Genomic DNA, 12,063 nt, shown 5'->3' on the forward strand with positions numbered 1-12,063 from the left:
GTGAACTACCAAAAAAGGTTAAATGCCAGGATCCCTCCACAGCATCCAGCTCAGCTCCCAGAGCAGTTCCATTTTCTACCATCCAAGCTTTACCAGGTGGTGTGACCAGGTCTTTGTCCCTGCACACTAAAATTCAGATATTCACCGCTGTCACCCCCAGCACCATTTCTCCTGCGGTTGCCAGCCCCTTATCAAGGGCGGAGAGCCTGCCTGTCTGGGCCTCTTCCTGTGCACCTTGGCCACTCCCGCCCTCCCCGCAACACATACCTGATTTCAGGGCCTGACCTGTGCTCTTTGCCCAAGGGCCAAGGTTCGTGTTCCAGCTCTGGGCAAAGGTCATCTGGGAGGAGCCTTGGAGGTACTGAGACTGCTCCAGGTCTACACCCAAGAGAGAAAGGACCAGCCCCGTCTCTGCCTCCCAGGCCCTTCCACTCCTGCATCTCCAAGGCCCTGCTCCCTAACAGACTGCCCTTCACGAGGCAAGTGACGCCAGGCCCAAGGCCACGTCTAAGATGATCTCTCCCTCCTAATGGCTCTGGGCAGCCATTCCTATGGTGAGCCCCTGGTGGCAATGGGGAGCCAGCATTCACAGGACCTCCTCTACACAACCAAGTCTTTGGGTGAGCTGGGACCCTCCCCTTGGCCATGAAGCCAGAAGATGGCTTTGAGAACCTCATGTCACCTGGTCTTCTCCTGGCAGGGTCACTGCAGAGATGTCCCTAAGACATTCGCCATTAGGACTCCCCCGTGCGGTAAATACCTGTGTCTTGGGCCCCGTTGACTTTTAGGTTGACGCAGTAGCCCTTTCGGTCCCTTCAAGGCTCTGCTTTGGAGCCTTTGATAACCACATTTTGCCAGTGAACCAGAGACTCACACCAGGGGCTGCCGTGTTGATAAACTCCCAGAGAAAGTCGGGCTCCTTTTTACCTTTTAACTTCTGACGAAATCAGGACACCCTGGACTTGGGATTCTATAAGCCCAGACTTAATGTCACTTCTATTTCATCAGCCTTAACCTGAAAACACTAGCACCCAGGAGGGGCCAGTGAAAGCCGCCTGAAGTCGAGGCCCTTGGCTTTAGCCGATGTTTCTGTGTCCAGGCATTTAATGAAGGCTTGTTGGGTGTTTGGGTGTCTCCTCTACATCAGGCACTGTCGTGGGCTCTGGGGAGACCAAGGTGAACATGATGGGCATAGTCTTCAGGACGATATGGGCTCAGGCGTGAAATGGAGAAAGAGAGAACTTTCTCCCCTCCCTGGGCTTCCTTGCTGACTACACAATTTACTTGGGCTGACAGCCTCCATATTTATTTCACAGTCTGGTGCCAACTGAGCAATTACCAAAGAGCGCTCCCGGCCCCAGACTTCCCATTGGATAATTGGCAGCAAGAGGCTCTTCTGAAGGTTTGAGACATGTGTGTGCCCTGACCACAGGCATCGGTCGGGTTAGGCAGGCGTGCCTGAAGAGTAATTAAAGCCTGCTGTTCTCTTTTCTTCTGTGGGTACCGCGACTCCCGGAGAGCAGCGAAGATTCTGATGACGCAGAACGATCATTCAGGCGTGCAAACCCTTCCAAGCGGTGTTTCCGCACGCTGCCGTGGAAACGCTGCCCCCACCGGCCGGCCTCCGCCGGCCCCCTGACCCTTTGCCCCTCTTTCTGCTGCAGCTAGAGCACTTCAGAAGTCAAGTCATCAAGGCCACCTACGGACGGGCAAAGCCATTCCCAGACAAGCCTGTCACCGACCAACAGGTTAGTCCGCCGCCCTTGCCGCGTGACGCCTTCATGTTCGTCGTCTTCGGGGATCTGGATTCCAGACCCTGGGAGCATATGTTTCTGTTTTTTGTTGGTGGCATATTTTTCACACTGTTGCTACACCATAAAGATTTGTTTTGATTTTATGGGATTTCCTGGCTTTAAAAGTAAAAGCCAGTTAAAACTCCCTTGAAATGTGTCTGTGAAAATCAAATTAAACCATGCGGGCTTACTTCTGCTCTCCAGACACACATGTACAGACTTCATTAGCACTGGGAGAAAAGGAGCCGCCTCCCCGCAGCCAGCGTGTTCTGGCGCATTCCTTCAGAGTAGAAAGGCTGACTGTCAGTGAGGGTGGATGTCTGGCTGTAATGATTGCCTGGCTGTTCTTCCATCACTCCTTCTAGCCCCCTGTGTCACAGCACAGGTGGGAAAGCGTGCGTGGACTGCTCTCAGCGGGCGTGGGAGAATCTGACCTTCTGCTTACAAGCCTAGAATATCAGGCTCAGTGTTCTGAATCCCTATGCAACACAGAAGAGTCTGGAGCAAACTCAGGGCCACAGTACGGGCCTTTGGATCTTAAAAAGAATCTCTGGGCCGGGCGCAGTGGCTCACGCCTATAATCTCAACACTTTGGGAATCCGAGGCAGCCGGATCACGAGGTCAGGAGATCGAGACCATCCTGGCCAACATGGTGAAACCCCATCTCTACTAAAAATACAAAAATTAGCTGGGCGTGGTGGTGTTTGCCTGTAATCCCAGCTACTAGGGAGGCTGAGTCAGGAGGATCACTTGAACCAGGAATTCGGAAGTTGCAGTGAGCCGAGAATGCGCCACTGCACTCCAGCCGGGATGACAGAGCGAGGCTCCATCTCAAAAAACAAAAAAGAATCTCTGATCCTGGGACTCATGCCCTGGTGACAGGACCAGCGTCCCCCTCCAGAGCCAGAGCCATCACTAAAACGTATCAGGAGCTCCGTCCTCCCCTACTGAGACAGGGACTTAGATTGAATCTCTCCCATTCCCTTTCCCCCAGGGCCCCCCGCCCCTGTATATTACATCTTTTTTTTTTCTTTTTCTCATCAGCTAATAGAGAAAATCACCCAGATCACTGAGGACAACATCAATTTTCAGCAGAAAAAGTGGACCGTGCAGAAGGAGACCCAGCTCAGCAACTCCAAGCGGGAGGAGACCACCGAGAACATTGAGACGTTGAGGACGTCGCTGGACAGCTGCCAGGTGGCCCCTCCTCACGCTTCCCACAAATGGTCCCTTTGTCTAAATTTTGTGCTGCTTATTTGGGAAATTGCCCAGCTTTTTTGGAGCAAGTTAGGCAGAAATGCTTGGCTTTTCTATCCACTTTTTCCTCTTGTTGGTGAAACTTACTGGAGAAGAAAAAACAAAGGGCCTCAAAAATGCCTCCCAGGCGAGCGTGGTGTGTCCAAAAAGAGATGGAGTTTTGCTCTTGTTGCCCAGGCTGGAGTACAATGGCATGATCTCGGCTCATGCCTCGGCCTTCTGGGTTCAAGCCATTCTCCTGCCTCAGCCCCCTGAGTAGCTGGGATTGCAGGCGTACACCACCACGCCCAGCTAATTTTGTATGTTTTAGTAGAGACAGGGTTTCTCCATTTTGGTCAAGCTGGTCTTGAACTCCTAACCTCAGGTGATCTGCCCACCTCGGCCTCCCAAAGTGCTGGGATGACAGGCGTGAGCCACCGCACCTGGCCCATTCCTGCTTTTTATTTGCATTTTCTTTTTTGGCCCAGCCACAAAGGGTGTTTTGCACACCCTTGCCTTTGACTCTGGAGGAGCAGGGGTCGGAGGACCTGGCCACAGCCCCGCGGTCCCCACGCTGGGACATGGTTTATCCGAGCAGGCAGTGGCTTCTGCTCTCTCTAGAAATCAGCAGCTCCCGTCTAGGGAGTTTGTGCAAATGCTGGCTTGTCAGCACTCTTTCAAATCAGGAAACCACGCTTTCCGACCAGCCTGTGTGTTGATCTTGGCAGGAATTCTGATGAAGGGAAAAAAGAAGTAGCCACATTTGCCTCCCATTGCAGCCAAACTGTCAATGGCACTTCGGCTTTGGGGTTTCATATACCTAAAAGGGGGCTCACGTTGACCATCAAAAGTCTAAATTAGAGTAAAAAAAAAAAAAAAAAAGAGCTGTCAAAACATAATTTTTTTTTTTTTGAGAGGGAGTCTTGCTCTGTCTCCCAGGCTAGAGTGCAGTGGCGCAATCTCAGCTCACTGCAACCTTGGCCTCCCACGTTTAAACAATTCTCTGCCTCAGCCTCCCGAGTAGCTGGGATTACAGGCACCCGCCACCAGGTCTGGCTACGTTTTGTATTTTTAGTACAGACATTGTATTTTTAGTACAGACAGGGTTTCACCATCTTGGTCAGGCTAGTCTTGAACTCCCGACCTCTTGATCCACCCGCCTCAGCCTCCCAAAGCGCTGGGATTACAGACCAGGGCCACCGAGCCTGGCCAAAAATTTTTAAAAAGAAAAAACTGAGCCCTCCGAGGGTGGCCAGCATGTGGCGCTGCCTGCTTCGAGTCAAGAACGCTGTTTCTCAAAGGTGGCGTCGGGCTATTTCTGGCCACAGGGCTTGGGCTCCTCATGATCTTATCTCTCTGCAGGCTTGCATGACGTCCTGCTGTGGCAGTGACCTGAAGAAGGAGGTCGACCTTCTTCAGCACCTCCAGGTGAGCCCACCTGTCTCGGGGCTCCAGAAGGCGGTTCTCGACATCCTGAGGCACGCGCTGTCCTGGCTGGAGAAGACGGAGCAGCTCCTCCGGGACCTGCGGATCCCGCCCTCCAGCACCGACAAAGGTTACTGGGACTTTTTTCTCACATAGTTGCATGACTCTAAAATGTCGCATTGAAGCTCAGCATGATGGGACATCTGTTGAGGAAGTCTTCATGGGTGTCTGGCCAAGTCCGTTCCCTTCTCCAGACTCCCCTGCTTCTCTGCTTGAGACGTAATAATCCATTTAAAAAAAAAAAATACGCAAGTGAGACACGATAACTGAAGGAAAGTGAAACAGAACAGAGGCAAAGGGAAAATGAAAGCAAAACTATGCAAAGCCTAATTACGCTGTTTAACTTTCAAGGCATTTTCTTGTGGAAATAGCCACGTGATTCTAGGCAAGTCACTTACCCTGTCTATGCCTCAGTTTCTGAATCTGTAAAATGGGGCTAATAGGGAGTACCCACCTTTAGGGCTGTTGTGATTTTTTTTTTGTTTTTGAGACGGAGTCCCACTCTGTCACCCAGGCTGGAGTACAATGGCGTGATCTCGGCTCACTGCAACCTCCGCCTCCCGGGTTCAAGTGATTCTCCTGCCTCAGCCTCCTGAGTAGCTGGGATTACAGGCGTGTAGCACCACACCTGGCTAATTTTTGTGTTTTTAGTAGAGACAGGGTTTCACCATGTTGGTCAGGCCGGTCTCAAACTCCTGACCTTAAGTGATCCACCCACCTCAGCCTCCCAAAGTGCGGGGATTACAGGAGTGAGCCACCGCACCAGCCTAGGGCTGTTGTGATTGTTAAGATGCTTGATGTATGAAAAGTACTTGGACTAGTACCTGGCACACAATAGGCATTACTAAATGTTTGTTGACTTTCAATTTTACAAAAAATAGTGTCACACTACCTCCAATTTCCTTTGGTCTGTTCCTAATGGTACATCATCAGGAAGCCCCTCCATGTCAGCACACACAGACCTACATCATCACGGTTGCTGATTCCATTGTGTGGGATGCGCCATTATTTATTTAGACAATCACCTATCATGGGCACTTAGGTGATTTCCAGTTTTTCACACTCATAAATCATGCTGAGATGAACATTGTTGCACATATACCTGCTCATCTTATTTTCCTAGAGGTGGAGGGGCATGAACCACTTTCTTTCAACAAAGATTTATTGCATGCTTGCTTCCAAGACACCAGGTGCTATGCAGAGCAGAGACATAATAGGATCAGGAACAGGTAGAATCAGGTTGTGTGTGTGTGGTTCACTGCAAAATTCTTCCACTATGATCGTACATTTGAAATTTTTATAATAAAATACTGGGGTCGTGGGAAACAGGCACTGCCCCTGTCCTCAAAGAACTGATGGTCTCAGGGGGAGGGATGCAGTGGGCATTAATGGGAAATCACTCAAACAAACATGAAAGCTCAGTGGTGACAATTGCTGTGAAGTACAGGGTTCGATCTGGTCAGGGAGGGCAGGGCAGTTGCAGGATGCATAGGAGTTGTTTGCCAAAGAAGGGAGAGAGAGAATTCTGAGCAGCAGGAGCAGCATGGTGGCAGGGGGTGCATGGAGAGCACGCAGGGCCAACAGAAATGGGGCAGGGCGGGGCAGGCTGGCAAGGGGGCTTCCCAGGGCCGTCATGGGGGGTTTCGCAGGGCCCTAGTAAGAAGCTTTTTATTCTAAGGGCAGAGAGAAGCCCATGAAAGCCTTAAGTGAGGAGCTAGACAAGCCTGCATTCTGAGACAATCACCCTGGTGGCACGTGGACGTCCTGGAGGGTGGTCAGCGTGGTGCCTCAGGAGCCACTTGGGAGGCTGCTGTAAGAGCTGACAAGGCCACCCGAGGGCAGGGTGGGGATGGGGAAAGAGCGAAGATTCAGGGGCAGGTAAGAGGTAAATCGGCAGGCCTCAGTGGTAGGACTGGAGACAGTTGGAAGCAAAGACGGAGAATAGTCAGCAGGACCTCTAGGTTTTCAGTGTGTGTAAAAGATGGATGTGATTTCTTCACTAAAATTCAGAGCAAGGAATGCAGGATGAGGCCCAGGTTTGAGAGGGAAGACGAGTGTGAAGTACCTGTGAGATGTCTGAGTTGAGATGCCCAAGAGACCGCTGTTTCCCCAGATGTCTTGTTTGGGGATAGATCATAATGATGTATCCCCAGCACCCGGAGAGCATGTGCCACACAGCAGGGGCCTAATAAGTATCTGTAGGATGGAGGGATGGAGGAATGGATGGAAGGAAGTATAGATGGATGGACAGGCTGACAGACGGATGGATGGAAGGGTTAGGTGAGTGGATGGATGGATGGATGGGTGGATGGATGGATGGACGGGAGGAAGGGTGGGTATGGATAGAAGGGTGGTTGGGTCCGTGGGTGGATGAATAGATGGATAGAATGCAGAAAGGAAGGAAGGAGGGAAGATAGGAAGAAAGATTAAAGCCATACCGTGTAAGGTATCACTTAGGAAGATTATTTGTTCTTCAGTCTTGAAGAATAGCTAGAACTCTGCTCCACGTTTTGCCTGATTTCATGTAAGCTCATGACCTACATGAAATTAACGAGGGAGAAGGGAAAGAGCACAGGGCCGCACCTTAAAGCACTCCAGCATTCGGAAGCTTGCTGCTACTCCTTGCCAAATCACCCTCCAGAGAGCCTGCATCAATGTTATATTCTTGCAGCAATGGATAAGAATAGAGGAGTGATTTTCAACTCTGGTGCTTCACCATCCCCAGCAGGATGCTTCCAAAGTATCCAGAAGGTGGGGTAACATTCTTAAAAAGCAAAGGCAAAGCCAACATTAATTTTTATGCAGATGCCTTCCCCTCATCATATAGCAGAGGGCGTTACTGTTCTTGCAATCATGGCAGAGTCGTGAGCTTACTTGAAATGAGGTAAAACGTGGAGCAGATTCTGGTTGTTCTTCAAGACTGGAACTAAAACAAAGACCCGCATCTCCATCCTGGTAATAACAGAGCCAAGCTACGTGTGCACTGTCCCCTTCCCACTCCCAGGGCCATTTTAGTCATCTAGACTAAGTCTATAAAGCTAGCCATATATTACTGTTAAGAAATGTGGGTTGTTGCCAGGTGTAGTGGCTCATGCCTGTGATCCCAGCAACTCGGGAGGCTGAGGCAGGAGGATTGTTTAAGGCTAGAAGTTCAAGACCAACCTGGGCAACAAAGTGAAACCCCTCATCTCCAAAAAATAAAAAAATAATAATAAATTAGCCAGGCATGGTGGCAGAGGCCTGTAGTCCCAGCTACTCATGAGGCTGAGCTGGGAGGATTCCTTGAGGCTAAGATTTCGAGGCTTCAGTGAGCTGTGATTGTGCCACTGCACTGCAGCCTGTGTGACAGAGTGAGACCACGTCTAAAAATAAATAAGTAAATGCGGATTGTAAAGTTAAGCTTTCAGGCCCAGTAATTCCGGAAAGGCTAAGAAAGACTAATTTTAGGCAGCATTCCTCAGACCACCATTTTCTTCTCCTGACTTCATGGAGTCGTAAGATTTGAGCAACATTAAGCAGGTCTCTGCAGAATCCCCCCCTTGTTAACACGCATGCTGGGTCCACAAGAGGGGGATGAAGAAAGCAGTATTTCCAAACTACTGGACTCCTTCTTGATGGCCTTACTGCCAACTAACCTCTTGGAATAATGTTCTGGAACCCTCGCTGGGGAAATGGTGGTCTGCTGACTACATATTCTGTGATTACAACTAGCTGGTTCTGAGAAGTCAAGAAAAAAAGAACGGAGAATTACAGAAAGGTTCGTAAGTAGGACCCATCTTTCGTCCACTTAGCAGAAGAGGAAACTGATGGGAAAAGACATTTTCTCTTCCAATATAAGCAATATTACAGCGAGCGCCCAAAAGACTGGGGAAAAAAAGAGTGATCCAGAGTATGCCCTATAGTCTCTACCCTTGTACCTAATTTCTAACCCAGAGCTAGTCCAGGAGGAGGAGGGGAAGAGGAGGAAGAGGAAGGATGGGGAGGAGGAGGGAAGAGGAGGAGGAAGGAGGGTGATGATGGTGGTGGTGATGGTGATCATGGGGGCGATGACAGTCGTTCACTACTGAGCACTTGTATTCTAGAGACTGTTCTCAGCATATTATATGCATGATCTCATTTCATCCTCACAACTCTGTGAGTTAATAATTTGCCCATTATCCTCATTTTAGAAATGAGGAAACTAGCTTAAAGCTGGTTTTGTGATTGCTCCACTAGGATAAGGTGATTGGAGGCGCTTCACATTACAGAGGCCGACAGGGAGTCCCCAGTCTATTCACCGCCATCCCACACACTCCCAGGAGCCGCCTGCATTCGCAGCTCCTAAGAGAAGGGGAGAAAGCATGGGTTGTTCAGCTCCTCCTGGGACTTAGCCCTGAGTTAGGTGTTTCCCATGCACTGTGTGCCTTTATCCGCCCACTGACCTTACAATGAGGCAGGTAAGATTGTCTTTATTTTATTTATCTTTTTTTTTTTTTTAAGATGGTGTCTCGCTCTGTCACCCAGGCTGGAGTGCAGTGGCACAATCTCGGCTCACTGCAACCTCCACCTCCCGGGTTCAAGCACTTCTGCCTCAGCCTCCCAAGTAGCTGGGATTACAGGCACACACCACCACCCCTCGGGCGTTTTTTTTTTTTTTTTTTTTTTTTTTTTTTTGGTATTTTTAGTAGAGACAGGGTTTTGTCACATTGGCCAGGCTGGTCTCGAATTCTTGACCTTGTGATCCACCTGCCTCGGCCTCCCAAAGTGATAGAATTACAGGTGTGAGCCACTGCACCCGACCCGATATTTCTTTTTAAGTAAAAGTCTTGCTCTGTTGTCCAGGCTGGAGTGCAGTGGTGTGATTTCAGCTCATTGACACTTCCACCTTCCGGGCTCAAGTGATCCTCTCACCTCAGCCTCCCAAGTAGCTGGGACTAACAGGCATGTGCCACCACACGACCTAACTTTTGTATTTTCTATAGACATGGGGTTTCGCCATGTTGCCCAGGCTCAAATTCCTGGGCTCAAGCAACCCACTCAACTCCCAAAGTGCTGGGATTACAGGTGTGAGCCACTGCGCCCAGCCTTCATTTTAAAAGTAAAGAAACGGAGACACAGTAACGTTAAAAAGCTGTCCAGGGTCACACAGCTGGTGCATTAGGGCTAGGACTCAAACTGAGATATTTGTGATCCTAACACCTGTGTTTTCCCCATGACCCTAACCTTTCACCACCCCGCCTCACCACCCCCCCACACACACACACTTCCTTCGAAGATGCAGCAGGGTACCAGGCACATGCCCAATCCCTAGAGGATGGGTGCTGTCCCTGGCTCGGGCAGAGACAGAGCTAAGAGTTCTCTTTCCCTAAGGTAAGAGATCTGCATCTGATTCCTGCCTTGAGCCATAACCACGGAAAGGCCCATCTGTATCACAGTAATGTTGGTCCCAAGCTGAGACTCTGGGGACCCACTGCCAAGGCTTGAATTTCAGTTGTGCACCTACTAGCTGTGTGGGCAGTTACGTGACGTGGCTGTCTCCATTTACTTGCTCGTGAAATGGCCATCCAGTCTCCTAGGGTCATGTGAGGACTAATAACAGGATACATGCATGGCAGTGCCGGTCACACGCAGCTCGTAATTGCTGGTGGCTGCTGTCATTGTCAGCCTCAAATACTTGTTGACTTAATCTGACCTAAACATGGGTAGCCACCAGCCAGGTTGCACGTGGGCAGCACAGCCTGGTTTATTTGCACCCAGGTGACATCCTCTGGAGCCCCTCCTCTGTCTCTATTTAGCAGCAAATGGGGTTTCCTTAGCCCTGAGCCCTCCACTGGGTTAAAGCCAAGAGCCGTTTCTAGCGGCCTCCTCCTTAGAGTCGTTGACAGTGAGGCTCACGTCCCGGCTGCCAAGTGCCCAAGTGGCAACTCAGTCCACGTCCCTCCAACCTCAAACCCCCTGCTCTTGACAACCGGGCTACCTGCCCCTTAGAACATCCTCCTAAGAGATAAAACATGCGGAACATGCCGGGTGTGGTGGCTCGCACCTGTAATCCCAGCACTTTGGGAGGCCAAGGCGGGCAGATCACCTGAGGTAGGGAGTTCGAGACCAGCCTGACCAACATGGAGAAACCCCGTCTCTACCAAAAATACAAAATTAGCCAGGTGTGGTGGCAGGCGCCTGTAATCCCATCTACTTGGGAGGATGAGGCAGGAGAATCGCTTGAACCTGGGAGGGAGAGATTGCAGTGAACCAAGATTGTGCCATTGCACTCCAGCCTGGGCAGCAAGAGTAAAACTCTGTCCCCACACCCCACCCCACCCCCTGAAAAAACCACACATAACAAGCTAGGACGTAAGTCCTGAAACGAATCCCCCCAGGGGAATCCAGGTGGGGTAAGCATCAGGGAAATGACTAGCGCTGTTGTTTGGTGATGTCATGTGCAGCCCACAAGTTGAGCCTCGGGTCCAGTGTGTGGGATGGGTGGAGGATTTGCTGTGTGGTTCAGCTGGGAGTATAAAAATGTTTAAGCGGCACCCTGAAAGTCAGCTGAATCCTCCTCCTGCCTGGTTTCCCAGGGTTCGTTGGATCATGGAAAGAAAGGACTTTTTACATTTTTCTCTGCAAGCTCAGTTATTTGTGTCTATTTCTGCAAGGCTTTGTTACAAATAAGAGACTTCCCCCCCCCATGCCTGACAAATCACTCAAATATCCAACATACACTGTGTCTTTCAATGAAAAGAAAGCAAGTTGCAATGCAATATGCTCCATGCCCTTTTATTTTTTAAAATGTCAGCATCTGACCGAAAGAACAACCTGGAGGAAAAGGTTTCAAACTGTTAAGGGTATTATCCCAGGCCGGGCGCGGTGGCTCACGCCTGTAATCCCAGCACTTCGGGAGGCCAAGGCAGGTGGATCACGAAGTCAAGAGATCAAGACCATCCTGGCCAACATGGTGAAACCCCGTCTCTACTAAAAATGCAAAATTAGCTGGGCGTGACAGCACATGCCCGTAGTCCCAACTATTCAGGAGGCTGAGGCAGGAGAATCAATTGAACCCAGGAGGTGAGGCTGCAGTGAGCTGTGATCACGCCACTGCACTCCAGCCTGGTGACAGGGTGAGATTCCATCTCAGAAAAAAAAGAGTATTATCCCAGCGGGGTGGGACTGCACTGGACCTTGTCGTTCATTCCGTTGTTCCACAGGTGTTCGTTCACTGAGGGCTACTGTGTGCCAGCCACCCTGCAGAACACGAGGACGTAGCAGCAAACACTTCCCACATTGGGAAGTTTTGTAGCATTTGGGTTTTTGTGACCAACATATGTAACTTTTGTGTCTCTGAGCTGCCCAACACTTCATTCTCTTTTTTGAAACCCTCTGCCCCTCAGCTCTCCAGGCCCTGGGCACCCTGCATCTCTCCTGATCTTTCCCATTCATTCTCAGCAGGTCCCTTCACCGACTCCTGTCTGTAACGAGGGTGTTTTCTTCTCTGCAGTCAGCCCTTGGTCCACCCCATCTCCTTTCTCACGAAGAAACTCTCCACTCCCATGCCTCCCCAGCCACTCCTGTGTGT

At 50.3% G+C, this 12,063-nt stretch overlaps 1 protein-coding gene across 13 annotated transcripts in view; it reads left to right on the forward strand.

Moving 5' to 3' along the window:
• FHAD1 (forkhead associated phosphopeptide binding domain 1) overlaps window positions 1-12,063 on the forward strand; it is a 160,279-nt gene that overhangs the window by 85,513 nt on the left and 62,703 nt on the right. For all 13 annotated transcript variants that reach the window (XM_032300467.1, XM_032300474.1, XM_032300468.1 and 10 more), the window contains 3 exons: window positions 1,665-1,748; window positions 2,838-2,990; window positions 4,392-4,584. In XM_032300467.1, the coding sequence (XP_032156358.1) occupies window positions 1,665-1,748; window positions 2,838-2,990; window positions 4,392-4,584 (430 nt within the window). The remainder of the gene's footprint in view (window positions 1-1,664; window positions 1,749-2,837; window positions 2,991-4,391; window positions 4,585-12,063) is intronic.

Source organism: Sapajus apella, unplaced genomic scaffold, assembly GCF_009761245.1.
Source record: "Sapajus apella isolate SASKATOON/1434 unplaced genomic scaffold, GSC_monkey_1.0 scaffold43, whole genome shotgun sequence".
NCBI classification, from domain to species: Eukaryota; Metazoa; Chordata; class Mammalia; order Primates; family Cebidae; genus Sapajus; species Sapajus apella.